The sequence below is a fragment of the Delphinapterus leucas genome, chromosome 2 (genome assembly GCF_059928025.1).
Source record: "Delphinapterus leucas isolate spDelLeu-1000000601 "Yukka" chromosome 2, BTC_Dleu_Yukka2, whole genome shotgun sequence".
Classification (NCBI taxonomy): domain Eukaryota; kingdom Metazoa; phylum Chordata; class Mammalia; order Artiodactyla; family Monodontidae; genus Delphinapterus; species Delphinapterus leucas.
Window position 1 is genome coordinate 18,824,956 of NC_143130.1, and position 22,268 is coordinate 18,847,223.

The window sequence follows — 22,268 nt, forward strand, 5'->3', positions numbered from 1 at the left end:
AACATATTTTGTAAGACCAGCGCTACACTAACACCAAAACCACAGACCAATAACCACTGGTATGTATATTTTACCAAACACACACAAAAACTTTAAAAAAAAAGGAGAGTAGGCTTACTGAACCCAAAGCTAAAGCTGAAAGTGGTAATGACTAGTCAGTCAGTAAGAAAATGAGTAAGGACTCCATATTTCTAGGCTACCTATTGATACTATATTGCCAGTTAATTAAATGTGAATTTAAAGCTTTTTACAAGCTGTTACCTGTGAGATATGATTGATGGAAGACTCCATTCTCCGAAGCTGAGAGGCTTGGATGTCCAGCAATTGGAGTACATTGTTAGCCAATGCATTTATTTGATAAGCAACACTAGCTAGGGATTGGGTTGTGTAGGCTTTGGTCTCTTCTAAAGCTTTTCTCTTGTCTGTAGCCTGAAATAAGAACAAAAACAACCAATATTTATTTAGGTTAACATTCATTAAACATCTGTTCTATAGAAAGGCAGAGTTATAATTTATATTTTTTAATAGAAAAGCCCAACTGCATCAAAAAATTTATCGGACCAGTCTGATGAACCACAAAGCACTCTACCCTTGGACCCTAATAAAGGCACGTGCCTCAGGTCCTACTGCTCACTCTCTGCCTGCACCCTGCACTGACCTCCCCACGTGTCCCCTCAAGGCATGCTGTGTATCTCCTCCAAGACCTGTGAGTAATAAATGTCTCTATTTCACTTTCCCTTCTAGTCTTTTGTTGAACCTTGAGCTCACCATCCATGACACCCTGGGGCTCTAATTAACAAATGTTAATTTAACAAAAAAATCACATCTACTAGTCCAGTGATATGGACTATAAATCCATTCTACCTTACATTCCTGTTTACATTAATCACCATCAGAAATCCAAACCCCCCATTAACCATTACAACCAAGCTTCTCATCTCCACAAAAACTACTGTAAATCTTATGACCCCACCCTTTACCCATCCATTCTTCCCAAACTCTAGTACACAACTCAGAGTCAAACAGTAAGAAATGTTCAGAGACAAAGTTCAGAGCAAAATTCAAATACAAGTGATAAACTCTGGGGGGCAGGGGGAGGTGGAGGGAATGGAGGGGGGCGGGGAGTAGGGTGGCCAGCAACTTGTATAACAACATGTAATCTAAAAATTAAAAGGCCGAGAGTAAACAGAAACAATGGAACAGAGGTCTAACAGTTCAAAAAAAAAAAAAGAAGCAATGCAACCACTCTTAACCTTTTTTAAAAAAATCCAACATCGCTCATCACAGACAAGAAATGCAGATGCAAACTAATATATTATTTCTCACCTACCCATCCAGCAAAAATCCAAAAGTGGGACAAGGTACTCTGCAAAGTTGTGGGAAAGACTCTCTGATACACTGCTGGTGATAGCCAGCAAAATTACACATGGACTTATTTTCTGTCCCAGTAATTTCACTTTTAGGAATCTATCTCAAATAATCACTGGCAAAAATATTATGTAATTATTCATTACAGCACTATTTGCAATAGAAAAGACTAGAAACAACTGATATAACCAGTGATGGGGGACTGGTTGAATAAACTATGGGACCTCCAAACAGCAGAGTACTATACAGCTCTAAGAAGGAACGTTGAGGGATGTCGTTATTACCACTACACTCGATCTCCAGAATATTGCTAAGGTGAAAATAAAAAAACAAGATAGAAAATAAAAATGTTTATTGAATGCTATTACTTAAGAAATGGGGAAAGATACATAAATATATGTTTTTTTTAAGAAAAAAGGATAAAACATAACATCTTTAAAAAATTACATATGGGGTCAGGGGTAAATAGGTTGGTGAGAACATGGGTAAGATTCTTTAAACATCCCTTGTTTTTAGATTTGTTTTTGGAACTATGTAAATAATTCATACAATTATAACAAAATTAAATTTTAAAAAGGAATTTCCCAAAAGTAAATGTAAAATTAATCAAATGAACCTAACTGTGCATCCAATTAGTGGCTTAACCAGAAAGAAAATATCCTAAAAGTGGCTTCAAAGCACAGAAATTTGATTGTACATTCTATTTTTTTTTTTTTTTTTCGGTACGTGGGCCTCTCACTGTTGCGGCCTCTCCTGTCGCAGAGCACAGGCTCCGGCAGCGTGGGCCCAGCCGCTCCACGGCATGTGGGATCTTCCCGGACTGGGGCACGAACCCGTGTCCCCTGCATCGGCAGGCGTCCCCTGCATTGGCAGGCAGACTCTCAACCACTGCGCCACCAGGGAAGCCCTGATTGTACATTCTTAATGGGGCTTATCCTTAGGACGAAAACAACTGAAAGAGGAAAACAAAAAAATACTAAAGCTGTTTTCAATCACTTTGTTGCTGATGGTTTTTTTGGAATTATTATCCTGAGACTATTGTTTGTGTAGTGTGGGACAAAGCAAGTCATTACTTATGTTTAAGTCATTGAGACCTGAGATGTTTGGCATAATTCAAAAGAGATTCTGATGTAAGAAGAATGAAGTTAAGAAAAAACTATAGCTCTGGATTTAAACTGAAAGCATTCATTTGAACCTAATTTTGATTTTATCACGTATTATATATCAATATCCTAACTCTGTCCAATGAAAAGGCCTAAATGTAAAACATGGTGACTGTAGTTAACACTGTACTGCATAATTGAAATCTGCTAAAAGGGTAGAACTTACATGTTCTCAGCAAAAAAAAAAAGATATACATGAAGTGATGGATGTGTTAACTAAGTATTGTCAATGGAATGATAGCAGATACAGGTGCTACTTCCAAGCCTAGACGTAAAAACTTTCCACGCGTCTTCCGATGCAATGGTTAAAGTAAAATGTAGCCCTACCAAAAAAATAAAGCTGTATTTAACAGAAACCATTTTACACTGCTTCTATTTTAAATTTAAATTTAAAATAATTAAAAATCAAATAAAATTTTAAAATTCATTTTCCCAAACTAGCCACATTTTAAAGTGCTCAAGAGCCATATGTAGATTGTGGCCTTACTGGAGACAGTGCAGTTCTAGTCACAGTTAATTTCCTCTATAGACCATGGATTTAAAAGTTAAATCTGCACAAGAATTACTGTTGTCACTTATTTCAGGTTTGTAAGTTTAGTATACAATAGTTGGTCTCCCTCATTCTTTGGTGTTTTTTTTTTTTTTTTTTTTGCGGTATACGGGCCTCTCACTGTTGTAGCCTCTCCCGTTGCGGAGCACAGGCTCCGGACGCGCAGGTCCAGCGGCCATGGCTCACAGGCCCAGCCACTCCGCGGCATGTGGGATTTTCCCGGACCGGGGCACGAACCCGTGTCCCCTGCATTGGCAGGCGGACTCTCAACCACTGCGCCACCAGGGAAGCCCTTCTTTCGTGCTTTTACTGTATTAACTACCAAGCAGCCTTAGTATGTTCCAAAGGATCACACAAAATGGATTATAAACCAGAAGACAAATAGCCAGCACTTTTCCAAGGAGCTAAAACAGACACTGTTAATCGATAATAGCAGTCTTCCTACAAAAGTCTATATACTTTTAACTAATCACTCTAGGAGCTGACACGTGATACATAACCCATTTGCCATCCCTGTCTTATGCCACTTACGAAGTTTGCTTAAAATGGAAATAAAAGTATTCAGCTTTAAAGGAAAAGTTAATTATTTAAAAGAGCTAAACTCAAAATAAACAATGTAGCCAAGAACTAAACAGGAAATTCTTTAGATAACTGAATTTTCTGAAGAGCCCATATATAAAACTAGCTCTCTTCTTCCTCATTTATCCACCTGTGGATACCAAGCTTAGCTAGAGAAAAGAAACTTTTCAAGTAAAACTACTCCTATTAAGTCCTTTTCTTGCCCCTCAAGGTGACTACACAGGCAAAATAATCTCGTTTTTCACTCCCTAAAGTGGAAATTACGGAGTTATAAGCAATCTCTCTCATACCTATACATTTATCTTTAACCACACTTCCTCTCCCTTATTCTCAACCTTCACATACGACCACAAGAAAAACCTTTCTACCTCTATTACAAGTAATTACTTAAACCCCAAAAGAGACAGAGAGAACATCCTTGTCATGAGTATGCTTAAAAAGTAATGTAGGGGAAAAAAAAAAAAAAAAAGTAATGCAGGGCTTCCCTGGTGGCACAGTGGTTAAGAATCTGCCTGCCAATTCAGGGGACACAGGTTCGAGCCCTGGTCCAGGAAGATCCCACATGCCGCAGAGCAACTAAGCCTGTGAGCCACAACTACTGAGCCTGTGCTCTAGAGCCTGTGAGCCACAACTACTGAGCCCGCATGCCACAACTACTGAAGCCCACGTGCCTAGGGCCCATGCTCCACAACAAGAGAAGCCACCGCAGTGAGAAGCCTGCGCTCACCAGAACCAGAGAAAGCCCACGTGCAGCAACAAAGACCCAACTCAGCCAAAAATAAAATGAATTAAAAAATTTAAAAAGTAATGCATTCTAAGTGAAAAAAATACTATATGGTTTCATTTTTGCCTGCTTTTTTAACAAAGAGAGAGAGAAATTTAAAAGTTAATGTACCATGGTCCTATCATTCAAATTGACCTTGTTAACAGTTTAGTGTATTTTCTTCAAAGTCTCTCAAGTACATGTATGTATACAAGAATGTAAAACTTACCATACTCTATAGCTACATAACCTTCTTTCATTTAAAAATATACCATGAGTATTTTCCCATGTCCTATTTTTCTCTTCCTATTCTTTTTTAAAAAACAATTTTCAATAGCTTCATGATTATGGCAGTAACTGATTGTTGCCTACTCTCATTTTAATTCCTCTAATATTAAGACCCTGATTTTAATCAGGGCATCAATGTGAAAAGCAAGTTCAAATCCAACTTCCTCTAAATAACCAAACAAGAGATGGCATTATTTCGTAGTTGTAGGAATCCAATGAAAAACATGTACAGTGAATTACAAATATCTCCTACTGTTCCCCTGGTTAGCATAGTCTTATATATATGTAGAAAGAGTAATATGATAACCCCATGTATCTGTCCTTCAACTTCAATAAATGTCATATTTAGTTTTAAAAATTCACATTTTATTTGGTTTTATAATGCTTGCAAAGTTTTATATCTAAAATATATTAAAAATTAAGTTTCACTGATTTTTAAATGAAGTCAGGACCCTTAGAAAATATCTTAAAATACCCATTTTAATACAGATTTTTTTTAAGGAACTGTTTTTCTTTTTTTTATATAAATTTATTTATTTTATTTTTGGCTGTGTTGGATCTTCATTGCTGCGTGCAGGCTTGTCTATGGTTGCAGCGAGCAGGTGCTACTCTTTGTTGCAGTGCACAGCTTCTCATTGCAGTGGCTTCTCTTGTTGTGGAGCACGGGCTCTATGCATGTGGGCTTCAGTAGTTGTGGCACACGGGCTCAGTAGTTGTGGCTCGCAGGCTCTAGAGCGCAGGCTCAGTAGTTGTGGCACACGGGCTTAGTTGCTCCGCAGCAGGTGGGATCTTCCCAGATGCTGGCAGATTCTTAACCACTGCGCCACCAGGGAAGCCCCAGATATTTTTATATCATATGAAATAAATACCAAAACATCAATACTGTCATTTTGCTCTAGCTCCACCTTAAATCTGTATTCCTCAAACACTACTACTGTTGATTTATTAAAAGTACTTGTTGGTACTTCTCGGTGGCGCAGTGGTTAAGAATCCGCCTGCCAATGCAGGGGACACGGGTTTGAGCCCTGGTCCGGGAAGATCCCACATGCCGTGGAGCAACTAAGCCCATGTGCCACAACTACCAAGCCTGCGCTCTAGAGCCCGCGAGCCACAACTACTGAGCCTGCATGCTGCAACTGCTGAAGCCCAGGAGCCTAGAGCCGGTGCTCCGCAACAAGAGAAGCCACCGCAGTGAGAAGCCTGTGCACCGCAACAAAGAGTAGCCCCCACTCGCCGCAACCAGAGCAAGCCCACACGCAGCAACGAAAACCCAACGCAGTCAAAAATAAAATAAACAAATAAATAAATTTATTTAAAAAAAAAAGTACTTGTTTATTGGGAATTTCCTGGAGGTCCAGTGGTTAGGACTCTGTGCTATCACTGTAGAGGGGGCAGGTTTGATCCCTGGTTGAGGAACTAAGATCCCTCAAGACACGCAGTGAGGCCGAAAGAAAAAGAAGTATTTGTTTATTTATTTTACAAGTCTAATAAAACTAATCACTTTCTCCCAACTCTTCTCTGTAACATTCTAGCTGTATAATTAAGTTCCAAACAAACACTAACCTATAAACTAACTTTAAGAGCATCATTTCTAATACAGGGCCCAACTATTGAAAGATGTCCTACAGGGAAAACAGAGCCTATATACCCCTAGCACATATCCTACAGTACTAGCCTAATAACATTTCAGAAAAATAGTATGACAAATTAAAATGTTCTCTTTCTTACTTACCTTGAACCTTCTTTAAAGTCTGACAAGAGGATTTGAAAATAGTTTGTTTTCTTTGAGGAACAATAATTTCTCTGTGTCCTAACTGCAAGTGGTTTAATAACCCTGCTTAGGTAACAAAACAGGGGTCTCGTGGGCGTTTAAAAAAAAAAGTTTTAACCATCTTGCTTCTGTCTTTAGCTTTCCTCCCACTCTTTGCAGAAACGTCACCACACTGTATTTGTTTAACAACTTCTAACTTTAATCCAAACTTGCCAGAAACTTTTCCAAAGTCAGTATTTTTCCCACAGAATATTTCAAATATTTAAGTAAGGTTTTTCCAATGAAAAAATGGAAGATATTTCATGATAATTCATTAAAAAATAACCCACATCTACCAAAAAACACCATATTTCAATGACTCCAACAAAACAGCTATGTCAGAGGCACCATTTTTATGTATCACTCAGAAAAAAACCTGCCAACTCAATTATGTCAGAATGCTTTCTTATGAAGAAATTTTATTTTATACTAAAAGAAAATGCTCTTTGGGATTTAGATGGTGAACTTTGTATGTCACTCTTAATCACAGAGTAATACCAGCTACAGAGCTCATTTTCAAATTTTTCCAACTTCCAAAACAAACTCTTTACATCTTTTGTTTTGTATGATTCAAGATGTAACCAAAGATTGTGCACAGCTCTTGACAGTCATGTCTATTCAGTTTCCTTAAAACTAGAATAACCTCTCCCAACCCTGACCTTTTTTTTCTTTCAAAACATAGACATTATTTTAAAATTCCAGGCCAGCTGTCTTATAGGAAGTCATACAACCTGGATTTGTCTGATTGTTTCCTCATGATCAGATTCAGATTAAACAGAGAGGCTGGAATATATACAGGAGATGCTGTGAACTTCCTACTACGTGTAATACATCTTTTAAAATAAGGTTCCACCTTTATTCCCAGGACTTTGCTCCAAGCTCCTGACACTAATTCTGTAAACTTTGATGCTGGTGCTATCTTAATCTTACCAGGAGGTATCAAAAAAAAAATTTTTAAGAGAAAACCCAAGACTTTTCTTTCTTCAAATGGTCCTTAAATGGTTTGACTCTTTTCTTTCCTCAAATGGTCCTTAAATGGTTTGCTGACAGGTTGCAATAATACAGTTATACCAACAGCAAAACCATCCAAATTCATACAAAGACAACTGGGAACAATAACAACTGCTGCTTGGCTGATAGCTTCTTAAGGACAACATTAATTGTAAAATGCATCCCAGTTACAGAAATGTTAATATGCGGGGGTGAGGAGAAAGTTTCTTAGAACTGCTAAAATACACTCTATAAAGTTTAAAAACTCTTTTTTTTTTAAAGAAGTATGTTAATGGTAATGAGAAGGATTTAAAATGTCAACTTTTAATACCTGTAACAGGAGGAGTTTTATATACACAAAACAAAACATCTACTTTGCCGAAGGCCACCTAGGTATTTGGTTAGTTTGAGACTTGAGAAACTTTCCAGGAGGAATCCATAATCACTTCGTGGAGAGGGATGTGAGGATTCAGGAAAAAAGAGCACACAGGCCAAATCCTGGTTGGAGCCATGGGGATTAGGGTATGTATGCATACACTCAATACCTAGCTAACATTGAAAGGATCTAATTTTTCTCCAACACAATACCTATTCCAATAAAAGTAAAAAGGAAATAAAAAGAAACCCTACCAAGTTACAGCAAATATCCAGCAAGAAGAATAAATTTTTGCATAACAATTCAGGTTGAAACCTAGTCACTGTAAACTCTAGCACAGCTCCTCCCCACCACCTCCCACTGCTAACTGCCTAATAGTCCTTTCATTCCCAGCAGAATCCAGGGGAAATCCCTGCTGCCTGTTATGTCACACAGTTTTGAGGTACAGGAATGGGAGTTGTTGCACACGCTCTTCTTTAATTGAAGAGCTAACACAGAACAATCAACGGCTGGTATACTCATATATATACTTTGTTTTTAAATTTATTTATTTATTTATTTTTGGCTACGTTGGGTCTTCATTGCTGTGCGCGGGCTTTCTCTAGTTGCAGCGAGCGGGGGCTACTCTTCATTGTGGTGCGTGGGCTTCTCATTGTGGTGCGTGGGCTTCTCATTGCGGTGGCTTCTCTTGTTGCCGAGCATGGGCTCTAGGCGCACGGGCTTCAGTAGCTGTGGCTCGTGGGCTCTAGAACACAGGCTCAATAGTTGTGGCGCACAGGCTTCACTGCTCCACGGCATGTGGGATCTTCCTGGTCCAGGGCTCGAACTCATGTTCCCTGCACTGGCAGGCGGATTTTTAACCACTGTGCCACCCGGGAAGCCCGTTAGCTGGTATACTTATTAAATAACATTCCAAATTCAACTCTAACGTAGATTATGTTTTTAAACCTTCACAAGTCAATTTATAACTCCAGGGCATTTCCAATAACCAAATAATTACATTCCGAAATTTTAGGTTTTACCCTAATTATAGCCTCAGTCAATGACACTTAATCCAGACTCATCCCTTTACCATCCTGTACCATACTACAGGATGGTAAAGGAATTATATTTATAAAAAACAGGCTTAATGAAAACCTGTAAAAACCCAGTTTTAGAAAGAGCAACTACATTTAAACACAAAATAAGTTAAATGTATTAAATAAGTTAAATAATGTCAGTGTATTTTTTTTTTTTTTTTTTTTTTTTGCGTTATACGGGCCTCTCACTGTCGTGGCCTCTCTCGTTGCGGAACACAGGCTCCGGACGTGCTGGCTCAGCGGCCATGGCTTATGGGCCTAGCCGCTCCGCGGCATGTGGGATCTTCCCGGACCGGGGCACGAACCCATGTCCCCTGCATCGGCAGGTGGACTCTCAACCACTGCGCCACCAGGGAAGCCCTCAGTGTATTGTTGACAGGATATATTGCACAGGAGTCTAAGACACTGGGTTCCTTCCATCAATTCCTTCCATGTTAACTAATTATCTTCTCATATAATCTTATTTCTTCTTAAAAGGAATTAAACTGAAAGAGCCATGATGATCAGGAGTGTTGCCTGGGCAAGCACTTTAACATTCTGCTGGAGGGTGCAATTAGACAATATGTATCACGGTTCTTTAAAATGCATATATTCTTCACTTCTAGGAATTACCCAAAAGAAATAAAAGGCCAAGTGCAAAGAAACTGTATGCTCAAGAATGTCCACACCTTTGTTTATAACGGAAAAAAAAAACACAAAACCTAGAAACAATCTAAATGGCCAGTGACTGGTGGTTAAAATATTCATGTATTAGAATGCCATGCAGTCAATGAAAGTGATCTAGGTATTTACCAACAAGGAAAATGCATTAAGTCAGAATTCAAACTGGGAAGTAGAACCACTATGAGTTACAGAATAAGAAATTATAGAATTTTACTTTACACAACTATAGGAATAGCTGGGAAAGTTGTGAAGGTCCCAGAGGGAAGTATGAGGATCAGAGAGTCATCAAATAGTCTATCTGAGACACCCAACACATCCAGCTGCAGAAAAGCAACTGCAAAGGAAAGACTCATGGAGAGATCTGGGAAGCTGTAGGTCTCCCACCAGGTGAGGGGGCCTGATGCCACTGTTGATCAAATTATCAGCAACCAAGAAAGAGAGCTGGATGCAGAGTAAAGGAGACCAAGGTCAAGTTGGAACCCACCAACACCTCTGCATCTCTCACTGCATCTTACCACAAAAACCTTCAGAGGTTAGTGAGTGTTGCTTACACAAATTCTCTTTTAGCCAATTCTAATCCACAAACATGCAGGGAAGGAACCATACTATAACTATGCCATACACAATTCCACCTTAAGTAAACTGATATAGTACGAACCACCGTGATACCCTCTGTCAATGTGGTACACACACACCTCTGTCATCATATTCAGCTCCTGAATAAAAACAACAGCAAAATCACACTTCAGTCTAACATAATGCAACCATCCCTCATACAACCAAAAAGATGCCATCTCCCCAAAAGTGAGTACAAAGTCTACTTTCTCTGAGTAATGTTCTTTCCTTCCTTAGTTGAGTTGTACTTCCCCTTTGATATCCTGTAACTTAAATATTGAAATACAAGGTTAACCACTAATAACACACCTTAAGTTAAATACAGAAGAATGGGGGGGGGCAGAGAATAGGTTACTATGTACACAAATATTAAGATACAGAACAAATATTCATAACTACTAGAGTTTTCATTCTATAATTGGTCATGAGGTCATAGCTGGTGTTTATCATAATTTTCTTCTACTACTATCCATTACATATTTCATTTGCCCTCAGCAATCACCTCATATGGTGGTTGTTCTTGCCTGGTGGGCTGACTCAAACCTTCTCTGCCATTAGCAGCCCTACTTGTACTGGGTTGTTTTTTGTTTTCCATTAACATTTTTATCATAGGAGACAGGAGTGGTAAAAGGCACTCCAGAGGATCTCCTGCATTCCAGACATACTCCTCTTTACCCCCATTGTGTGGTAGCAACCCAATTTCCACTTGAGAGTCAGGATCAATCACAGTAACCAATACAGTAATCTCCTGCTTTGCCTGTTAGTTCACTGGCACGAGGAAGCCAAAGTGACTGGTGCTCAACTTCCAGTTTAATAGAACCAGCACTGCATTCCCCAATAAAAGCATTCCTCTCTTTGGAACTAAGAACTCTAAACCAGCATGCCCCAGAGTTGTGGATACAGAAGGAAAATTTTTGGTAGTGGATCATTACGGGTAATCGTAAGAAAACGTCACCTCGTTTCCACCTCTTGATTCCCTGACATATGAATGCTGGCTACAAGAAAAACCCCACCACACACCGGTGGCTGATTCAGAGACTAGACCACATCTTAGAGAACACTACCCCAACACTGCAAAGAACTGCCACCAACTGGGCAGTGAGTCCTCAAAAGGACATTCCACTGTTCTATCAATTCAGCTCCTTCAGGCTAATGGGGAACATGGTAAGACCAGGGATTCCGTGAACATGAACCCAATGACACATTTCACTTGTTGTAAAATGAACTGCCTGGTCAGAAGCAATGTGATATGAAATACCAAGACATAATTAATGCATTCTGAAAGTCACAAAGAGTTTTGGCAGAAACAATGCAGGGAGGGAAAGCAAATCCATACCCAGAGTAAGCAGCTTTTTCAGGGAGAAAAAAGTGCTGTCCTCTCCATTATGGAAGTAGTCCAATGCAAACCACCTGCCACCGGATATCTGGCTGGTCCCTCCAGAGGAATGGTGCCCTCTTAGGGGGTCATTGGTGGCTCTCTGCTATTGGCGAAGTGGTCATTCAGCAGTAGCAGTAGCCAGGTTGGTCTGGTGAGTGGAAACCCATGTTTCTGAGTATATGCACAATCTCCATGCCTGCCACCATAGTGTCTTTTTCATGAGCTCACTGGGCAAGGATAGAGGTGGATAGGGAAAGAGGGTGAAATCCAGAGGTAACGTCCTGTCCACCTGATCACTAAGATCCTTCTCTGCTGAGGCTGCTCTTTGATGGGCATTCACAATGAACACAAATACTACTCTGTGTCCATTTGGAAGCATATCTATATATCTATTCCCCATACTTCCAATTATGTTCCTTCCAAGCCCATCATCAATTAGCTGAATGATTAGCTACTGCCATGAATTAGAGTGGGTCCACATCTCTAACCATCTCTTTCAAGACAAAACAACTAGGTGCACTGCTCAAAGATCTACCAGCGGTTTGCAACAAGTATTTATAGCACAGGGAACTATATTCAATATCTTGTAATAACCTATAATGGAAAATAATCTGAAAGAAAAAATATATATATAACTGAATCACTTTGCTGTACACCTGAAACTAACACAGTATTGTGTATTAACTATACGTCAATTAAAAAAAAAAGATCTATCCACTGGGAGAATTTCCCTTCACCACTGCCCTTCTGGGTAACTGCTGAGTATGGCTATAATGCTACAGATGTCCATCTTCAGGTGGTACCAGCATATTATGTAGAACCATCTGTAAACCAGACCGAAGTGTTTTCTTCCTCAGTCAACTGGGACTCCTCATGAGGCCATAGGTGTGGGGTGAGAGTGAAGAAGCAAAGAAACAGCAGTATGAGTATACACCATATGGAGTACACATCAAAAGAGAAGCTTTATAAAATACTTAGTAATAAAAGCAAGATATAGGGCTTCCCTGGTGGCGCAGTGGTTGAGAGTCCGCCTGCCAATGCAGGGGACACGGGTTCGTGCCCTGGTCCAGGAGGATCCCACATGCCGCGGAGCGGCCGGGCCTGTGAGCCATGGCCGCTGAGCCTGCGCGTCCTGAGCCTGTGCTCCGCAATGGGAGAAGCCACAACAGTGAGAGGCCCACGTACCGCAGAAAAAAAAAAAAAAAAAAAGCAAGGTATAAAATGATTATGTATTTGCTTTTTTAAAAGAAATGTGTATACACCTCAGAAAAGGTCTAAAAGGAAATGTATCAATACAGTAGTGGTCATCTCTGGGTGATTTTTAAATATTCTTTATATTTCTCTATATCCAATATTTTAAATGATCATTACTCCAATAACAAGCAAAAATGATTATTTTTACTAAGAGAATTCTCTTGGTATAATCTTAATGGGAAAAAAAACAGAATATATATCTGTGTATATACTGTGACCTAATTTTCTTTGGTATAATTAAATACCTACACAAGCTAACTCATCAGATAATGAGAGAAGATACATCAGCATGTTAACAGTTGGATTATAAATAATCTGTGTTTTCATCCTTATCCTTTTGTGACATTTCCAAATGTTCAACAATAACCATGTAACATTTCTGCAGACACCAGGAGACTAAGAAGAAGGCTGTCTTAGTACAGCATGAGGGGGAAACAGAATTTGAATCCTTGATGACACTGAGCTAAAGAATTAACCAACAGTAGGATAATCTTACCTTGGAATTTCTTGTGATACAAAGTAATAATAAATGTTTCTTATTGTTTAATCTTAATTGAGATGAGTTTACTACCTGCAAACCTAATGCATCCTAAATGACTTAACTTTTATATGAGGGAGGGGGAGAGTAAGTTTCCCAAAAAGAGTCTTGGTTAAACTAGAAATTAACAATTTATAGTAATACTCCTAGTCATATAGACAAAAAAAAAATCTATTAGAGTAACTTCCAAATTACCAAGACTACTTTCCCAACTAGTCCACTAATTTATAGCTGACTGTGTTATTCATTACAATTTATCTGAAAAATCAGCCTAGTTTGCCCTTCCCACAAGGCAATTATATTTTAATCTGTATTAGTCTGCTCAGGCTGCCATAACAAAATACCACAGACTGACTGGCTTAAACAACAGAAATGTATTTTCTCACAGTTCCAGAGACTGGAAAATCCAAGATCAGGCTTCTGTTTCTGGAGCTGTCTTCCTGGCTTGCAGAGACAGTCACCTTTCTCACTGCGTCCTCATCCTCTGGTGTCTCTTCCTCTTTTATAATAAGGACACCAATTCTGTTGGACCAGAGCTCCACCCTATGACCTCATTTAACCTTAATCACCTCTTCAAAGGCCCTATCTCCAACACAGTAGTTATATGGGGTGGTTAGGGCTTCAACATATAAATTTGGGAGCAGGGGGCATAATTCAATCCATACCACCATTTTTCTTCTTGAACATTAAGAAATATATCCTCTTACGAATACCCAAAATGTACTCCTGATAGTAATACTTTTAACAGCATGTATTACTGGTTTTCAAAGCATTTTTCACATAGTAAACTAAGCAGACATCCTGGTTTCACAGATAAGGCACTATGTAAAGCTCAGAGATAATAATTTGTCCAAAGATCCCCTAAACGGTAAATGGTGCAGCTGGGACTGTGTACCACACAGCTCTTAATCTTGTCATATGCACTTAAAAGATAGGAAATTTATTTAACCTAATGTTCTGAACAACAGAAGCAGCTTGGGGTCAGAAAGAACAAAGGACAGAGTTCAAAGCAGAATGTAATTAACAGGAACATTAGCTTGGAGGTAAGCAAGCTTAGTCAGCAGGCCCAACGGAGAAGGAAATATGCCACAAGACTAGAGAAATCCTACAGACCCTTGAGGAATTTGGACTACATCCTGAGGCTAAAGGGGAGCCACTGAAGGGTTTTCAGAAAGAAAAGACATGACTAGTTTTTGGCTTTAGAAAGATCACCTCAGTTGCAGTTTTACCAAGTGGACTGTGAAAATACAGACGAGAATGGAGACAGAATTCTGTTATAATATGTACTCTGCACCACACACAAGAAAGTCATCTTTATGTTAAATACCCCATGAAGACATCTAACAATGAGGAGAAAGAAATTTGGTGAGGTTAAGTAACTTGCCCAAAGGAGCACTGCTAGGAAGGAATAGAGCCACCAGGTCTCCAAAGGCCATGGTCTCCCCTATGTCACACTGCCTCCCAGTCTACAATTCTAAGAGTGAACAAAGTATAGTTCTAATGTGTCACAGTGAAACCACTGAAGTATTTCGTCTAAGATGAGCCACCCCAAGTCATCATTAACTAATTTGTGTACCACATGAATTTTAATTAACTGGAAGGGAAAAAAGAATAGAGTGAGAAAGCTGACTTTCTCCAGGTAGCTGAGAATGTTTCTGATCTACGAAACAATTAATGCTCTATATATGGGATCTATAAATGAAAAAAAAAAAAAAACTTAAACATTTAACACTTTTCTAAGTTATTCCTCAATAAAGGAACAAATTCACATCTTTAATTCATACCCAAATAAATGTGACTTTGCTAGGAAATTACTAAAGGAATATAATGCATCATTTCACAAACTACAAGGTAAGGTAGTAGTTAACACTGTCACAATCAGCACCAAACTTAATTAACTAACGTAAGAAAAACAAAGTACTTCTGCTTAAAAAAAAAAAATCAAGGTTCTATAAATATCAACAAAAGTACCTTGTGCTACCACTGACTGCCTATTTCCTCACTTACACCAGCTTACAATACAAGTCTCACAGAATCAGTCTTGGCTATCTCCATCCAAGTGATTCATTAACCACATTTTCCAAACCAAAAATCATAACTAGTATGACACTATCTGACAAACTACCTTTACCCTAATTTCTTAATCTGTTATATAAAAGTATAAGAATTACAACAGTATGAATCAATTAACAAATCTTTACTGAAATCAACTAAATTTTCTAAATTACAGACAGCTATTCCCAAAAACTGTGAGACAGAGAGTCATTTTTACAACTACTCCAGAAAATCTAAGACATGAACAGAGGAACATTCTGTTAACACCCATCAGTTATAAAAATAGAGACAAAAGAAGGAAAAATATTTTATTAACAAATTACCACAAATTGAATCCAAACCAAATAATTTAACCAATCAGAAATCTAAGTACCAATTAGGGAGATACAATAATATTAAAAAGAAAGCCATCTAACAAAATATGTACAAGACCTATTTGAGGAAAACTACAAAACTCTGATGAAAGAAATCAAAAAACTAAATAAATGGAGAGATAATCCACGGTCATGCGTAAGAAGACTTGATATTGTCAAGACGTTACTTCTCCCCACCTAGATCTATAGATTCAATGGAATCCTAATCAAAACCCCAGGAGGTTATTGTGTGAATATCAACAAAGTGATTCTAAAGTTTATACACAAAGATGATGTCATCCAGATAGCCGAGTAAGACACCCCTCATCGTATCCACCTTCAACAACAATTTTGCATCCGTCCTTGGGCAAAAGGGAGCTGTGGGATCCAAAGAGACTATAAAACTCAGGAGCAGTCCAAGATCAAGGAGAGCTGTTTTAAGACAGACCTGTACCCATGGTCTCAGCTACAGACTCAGAACCAACTTTATATCAGAGGCCATGGCTATAGCCCCATTTAGCTTTGGTTCTGACACCAGCACCATATGCCAAGGGGCATGGGAGGACTCTTACCCACCAGTACATCAGGTAATACACATACATTGTCTCAGATGTGAACCATGAACTGGCCTGTGAATGAGCTCCAGCCCCTCGCAGCTGCAGTCCAGGAGCCTCTAGAGAACACTAATTTAGACAATCACCCACAGATTAGAGAACCTTTGTGGAAGTCTAGGAGTCCAGTTGAGAAGTTCCAGCCCACCAATGGAACAAAAGAAATCTGAGATAAGATGCATTGGAAAGGGTAAGAAGCACAGTTTGATTTTACCCGCTTTACCCATCCCTTCAAGGCAGCACAGCTCAGAACCAAGAGAACACTTCTCAGCCAGTGACTTCCCCCTCGAGGTAAAGTGAGAGCAGGTGAGGGAACGCCTAGCTTCCCCAGCTGTGTGACACACTGCCAAAGAAGCCCCGTCCAGAATACTGAGTCGTGAGCAGCAAAACTAGGAGGTGGTGAGTGGCTGGGAGACCAGCAGCCAGACCTTGGTGCGGAACACAACAGAAGGGATGTGGATCCTACTAAGCACGTCAAGGGCTCCATTAGGAGGCCCAAGCACAAGCTCCTGGGGATACTCTGCCCACAGATACCCCCACACTGGCCCACAGGCGCCACCAGTGCCCCTCGTGCCCGACCCCACATACCCCACCTCATGACGGGCTCCCGTGAGCGCTCCACACAGTACCAAGAGTGAGCTTTTGCAGCAGGCTAGTGAGCATGCACAGAAAGCCAGCCTGAACCTGCAGGCCTGGGAGAGACCATAAACTTGAGCCATAAGCACCACCCTCAGGAAAGCAAAAAGGAGGCTGTCAGCATCCGGCCTGGTACTTTGCAGGATCAAGAGAATGCAAACAAGCTTAAGAATTCTGTCACAAGGAGGAGCAAGAAATGTGGAGCAGGAATACCCATAGAAGATATATCAAAGCCTCGGAATCCCTAGCAGATCTGACAGAAGATATTTCTCTCCTGCAGTCAATTAGTAAAAACTGGAGGAGCTGACTGCTACTTCAAGTGTGAAGACAGCAACACAAGAATTCAAAGAATATGAAAATTCAAGAGAAAATGACACAATCAAAGGCTCACAATTTTCCAGTAACCAATCCCAAAGACATGGAGTTCTGTGATTTACCCAATAAAGAATTCAAAACAGGTGTTTCAAGGAAGCTCAATGAGCTACAAGAAATCAAAAAGATAATGTAACGAAATCAGTAAACACATGAACAAAAATGAGAAGTTTAACAGAGACAGAAATCATAATAAACAAATTCTGGAGCAAAAAAATGCAATAAATGAAATAAAAAAATGCAACAGAGACCATCAACAGCAGCATGGATCAATCAGAAGAAAGAATCTGTTAAGTAGGAGACAGGAACTTTGAAATTATCCAATCACAGGAGAAAAAAAGAATGAAAAAGACTGGGAAAAGCCTATGTGATTTTGGGGATATGATAAAAAGAAACAATTTGTGAATTATTGGAGTCCCACAAGGAGAAGAGAGGGAGAAGAGGGCAAAAAGTATTTTTAAAGAAATAATAGCACAGAACTTCACAAATCTGGGGAGAGATTTGGACACCCAAGTTCATGAAGCTCACACGTTCCCAAACAAATTTAAATCAAATCTTCCGCAAGGAACATTATAATGAAACTGTCAAAAATCAAAGACAAAGAGACTCTTAAAAGCAGCAAGAGAAAAGAAGCTTGTCACCTACAAAAGAATACCCATAAGGCTATCAGCAGATTTCTCAGCAGAAACCTTACAGGCCAGGAGAGAACAGGATGATACATTCAAGGTGCTTAAAGAAAAAACTGCCAACCATGATTACTTTATCCAGCAAAGTTGTCTTTCAGAAACAAATGAGATATAAAGACTTTTCCAGACAAACAAAAGCTGAGGGAGGTCATCACCACTAGGTCTGCCTTATGAGACATGCTGAAAGGAGGTCTTCAGCATGAAATGAAAGGATGCTAATTAGCAACATGAAAATATACAACACACTGGTACAGGTAAGTATATCCTATCCAACAGCAGCAGAATACACATTCCTCTCAAGCACACACAGATCATTCTCCAGGACAGAATCCATGTTAGGTCACAAAACAAGTCTTAGCAAATTTAAAGAAATTGAAATCATACCAAGAATCTTTTCTGACCACAATGGTATGAAACTAGATACCAATAACAGAAGGAAAACCGGAAAATCCACAAATATGTAGAAATTAAAAAAACACACACCCGAACAACCAATGGATCAGAAAAGAAAACAAAAGGGAAATCAAAAAACATCCTGAAACAAAATGGAAATACAATTTATGGGATACAGCAAAAACAGCTGTAAGAGAGAAGTTTATAGCAATATATGTCTACATTAAAGGGAATTCCCTGGTGGTCTAGTGCTTAGAACTTGGTGCTTTCACTGCCGTTGCCCGGGTTCAATCCCTGGTCGGGGAACTAAGTTCCTGCAAAGCATGTGGCGCAGCCAAAATAAATTAAAAAGAAATGCATTTTAAAATAAATGTCTGGGGCTTCCCTGGTGGTGCAGTGGTTGAGAGTCCGCCTGCCGATGCAGGGGACACGGGTTTGTGCCCCGGTCTGGGAAGATCCCACATGCCGCGGAGTGGCTAGGCCCGTGAGCCATGGCCGCTGAGCCTGTGCGTCCAGAGTCTGTGCTCCACAACGGGAAAGGCCACAACAGTGAGAGGCCCGCGTACCACACAAAAAAAATAATAATAAAAATAAAATAAAATAAATGTCTACATTAAGAAAAATATCTCAGATAAACAATCTGACGTCACACTTCAAGAAAAAAACAAGAACAACCTAAGCCTAAAGCTAGCAGAAGGAAGGAAATAAAGATCAGAGTGGAAAAAAATGAAATAGAGACCAGAAAAAATAGGAAAGACCAATGACACAAAGATCTGGCTTTTCAAAGAGACAAACTAAATTGACAAACCTTTAGTAAGACTCAGGGGAAAAAGACATGAATAAATAAAATCAGAGGGCTTCCCTGGTGGCGCAGTGGTTGAGAGTCCGCCTGCCGATGCAGGGGACATGGGTTCGTGCCCCGGTCCGGGAAGATCCCACATGCCGTGGAGCGGCTGGGCCCGTGAGCCATGGCTGCTGAGCCTGCGCATCCGGAGCCTGTGCTCCACAACGGGAGAGGCCACAACAGTGAGAGGCCCGCGTACCGCAAAAAATAAATAAATAAATAAATAAAATCAGAAATTACAGTGGAGACATACAACTCATACAATAGAAACATTAAAAAAATCGTAAGAGACTCCAATAAACAATTATACACCAACAAACTGGATAACCTAGAAGAAACGGATAAATTCCTAGAAACATACAACCTACCAAGACTGAATCATGAAGAACTAGAATATCTGAACAGACCAATAACAAGTAAGGAGACTGAATCAATAATCAAAAATTTCCCAACAAAGAAAAGCCCATTACCAGATGGTTTCTCCCGTGAATTCTACTAAACATTCAAAAAGGAATTAACATCAATCTTTCACAGGCTTCCAAAATAAATGAAGAGGGAACACTCTCAAACTCATTTTACAAGGCCAGCATTATCCGGATACCAAAACCGGATAAGAAAACTACAAGAAAAAAAAAAATTACAGGCCCATGTCCCTGTTGAATAAACATGCAAAAATTCTCAACAAATATTAGCAAACTGTATTCAACAGCACAATAAAAGGGCCATACACCATGATCAAGAGGGATTTATCCCTAGGATTCAAGAACAGTTCAACATAAACAACTAACATATGCAATAAGTGCGATGCATATTAATAGAATGAAAGATAAAAATCATATGGTCTCATTAGATGCAGAAAAAGCATTTGACAGAATTCAACATCCTCTCATGATAAAAACTCTCAACAAATTGGGTACAGACGGAATGTAGCTCAACATGATGAAGGCCACAGATGACAACACCATACTCTAAGGTGAGAGTTTCAAAGTTTCTCCTCTAAGATCAGGAATAAGACAAGGGTGCCCACACTCACCCCTCTATTCTATTGTACTTAGTACTGGAAGTCCTAGTCAGAGCAATTAGGCCAGAAAAAGAAATAAAAGGCATTCAAATCAGAAAGGATGCACAAAACAGTCTGTTCACAAATGATATGATCTATACACAAAATGCTAAAGACTCCATCAAAAAAAAAATAGAATAAAAGAACTCAGTAAATTTGCAGGATACAAAATCAGCACACAGAAATCAGTTGCCTTCCTATACACTAATAATAATATATCTGAAAAAGAAATTTGTTTAAATCCCATTAATAGCATACAAAACATCAAAAACAATAAAATACAATTTTTTGTACTGGTTTGTATGGATGCTATACAATAACATCAAAAATAACAATAATATATAGGAATAAACTTAACCCAAGAGGTAAAAGAGCTATACTGTGAGAACCATATGACTTTGAAAAAAGAAACTGAAGACACAAATAAATGAAAAGATTTATCATGTTCATGGATTGGAAAAATTAGTATTGTTAAAATGTCCACACTACCCAAAGCCATCTATAGATTCAATGCAAGCCCTATCAGATTTTCAAAAGCACTTTTCACAGATAGAAAAAAAATCCTAAATTTTGTATTGGAACTACAATATATTGGAAATAGCAAAAGCAATCCTGAGAAAGAAGAACAAAGGTGGAGGCATCACACTTCCTGATTTTAAACTATATTACAAAATGATACTAATCAAAAAAATTATGTATATATAAAATATACATACATATAGTACCAGTGTAAAAACAAAGACCAATATAACAGAATTAAGAGCCCAGATATTAACCCTCACATATACAGTCAAGTAATATTTGACAAGGGAGCCAAAAATACCCAATGGGGAAAGGATAATCTCTTCAATAAATGGTGTTGAGAAAACTGAATATTCACATGCAAAAGAATGAAACTGGACACCTATCTTACACCACTCAAAAAAATCAACTAAAAAGGATTAAACGTAAGACCTAACACCATAAAACTCCTAGAAGAACACAGAAAAAAGGCTCCCTAACATTAGTCTTGACAATGACTTTCGGGATATGACACCAAAAGCACATGCAAAAAACCCAAAAATAAATAGGTGGGACGATATCAAAATAAAAGGCTACAACACAGCAAAAGAAACCATCAACAAAATGAAAAGGCAACCTACAGGATGGGAGAAAATATTTGAAATCCGTCTATCAGGTAAGGGGTTAATACTGAAAATATACAAAGAACTCACATAATTCAATAGCAAAAAAAAAATTTTTTTTTAATTTAAAAATGGGCAGAGGATCTGAATAGACATTTTTCCAAAGAAGACATACGAATGGTCAACAGGTACATGAAAAGAGGCTCAACATCACTAATCAACAAAATTCAAATCAAAACCACACCTCACACCTGTCAGAACGGGTATCATCAGAAAGACAAGACATAGGGCTTCCCTGGTGGCGCAGTGGTTGGGAATCCGCCTGCCGATGCAGGGGATGCGGGTTCGTGCCCCGATCTGGGGGGATCCCGCATGCCGCGGAGCGGCTGGGCCCGTGAGCCATGGCCGCTGAGCCTGTGCGTCCGGAGCCTGTGCTCCGCAACGGGAGAGGCCACAGCAGTGAGAGGCCCGCGTATCGCAAAAAAAAAAAAAAAAAAGACAAGACATAACAAGCACTGGCAAGGATGTGGAGAAAAGGGAACCCTTGTGTCCTGTTGGTGGGATATAAATTGGTATGCCCACCATGGAAAACAGTATGCAGGCTTTCAAAAATTTTAAAACAGGACTACCATATGATCCAGAAATCCCATTTCTGGGTGTATATCCAAAGGAAATGAAATCAGGATCTCAAAAGGATAACTGCACTCCCATGTTCACTGC

At 39.2% G+C, this 22,268-nt stretch overlaps 1 protein-coding gene across 19 annotated transcripts in view; it reads right to left on the reverse strand.

The window, feature by feature from the left end:
• ABI1 (abl interactor 1) overlaps positions 1-22,268 on the reverse strand; it is a 128,507-nt gene that overhangs the window by 62,041 nt on the left and 44,198 nt on the right. For 18 of the 19 annotated variants that reach the window (XM_030761777.2, XM_022580362.2, XM_022580357.2 and 15 more), the window contains exon 2: positions 262-429. The exons of the other annotated variant lie outside the window; for it this stretch is intronic. In XM_030761777.2, coding sequence (XP_030617637.1) covers positions 262-429 — 168 coding nt within the window. The remainder of the gene's footprint in view (positions 1-261; positions 430-22,268) is intronic. 19 annotated transcript variants of the gene reach the window in all.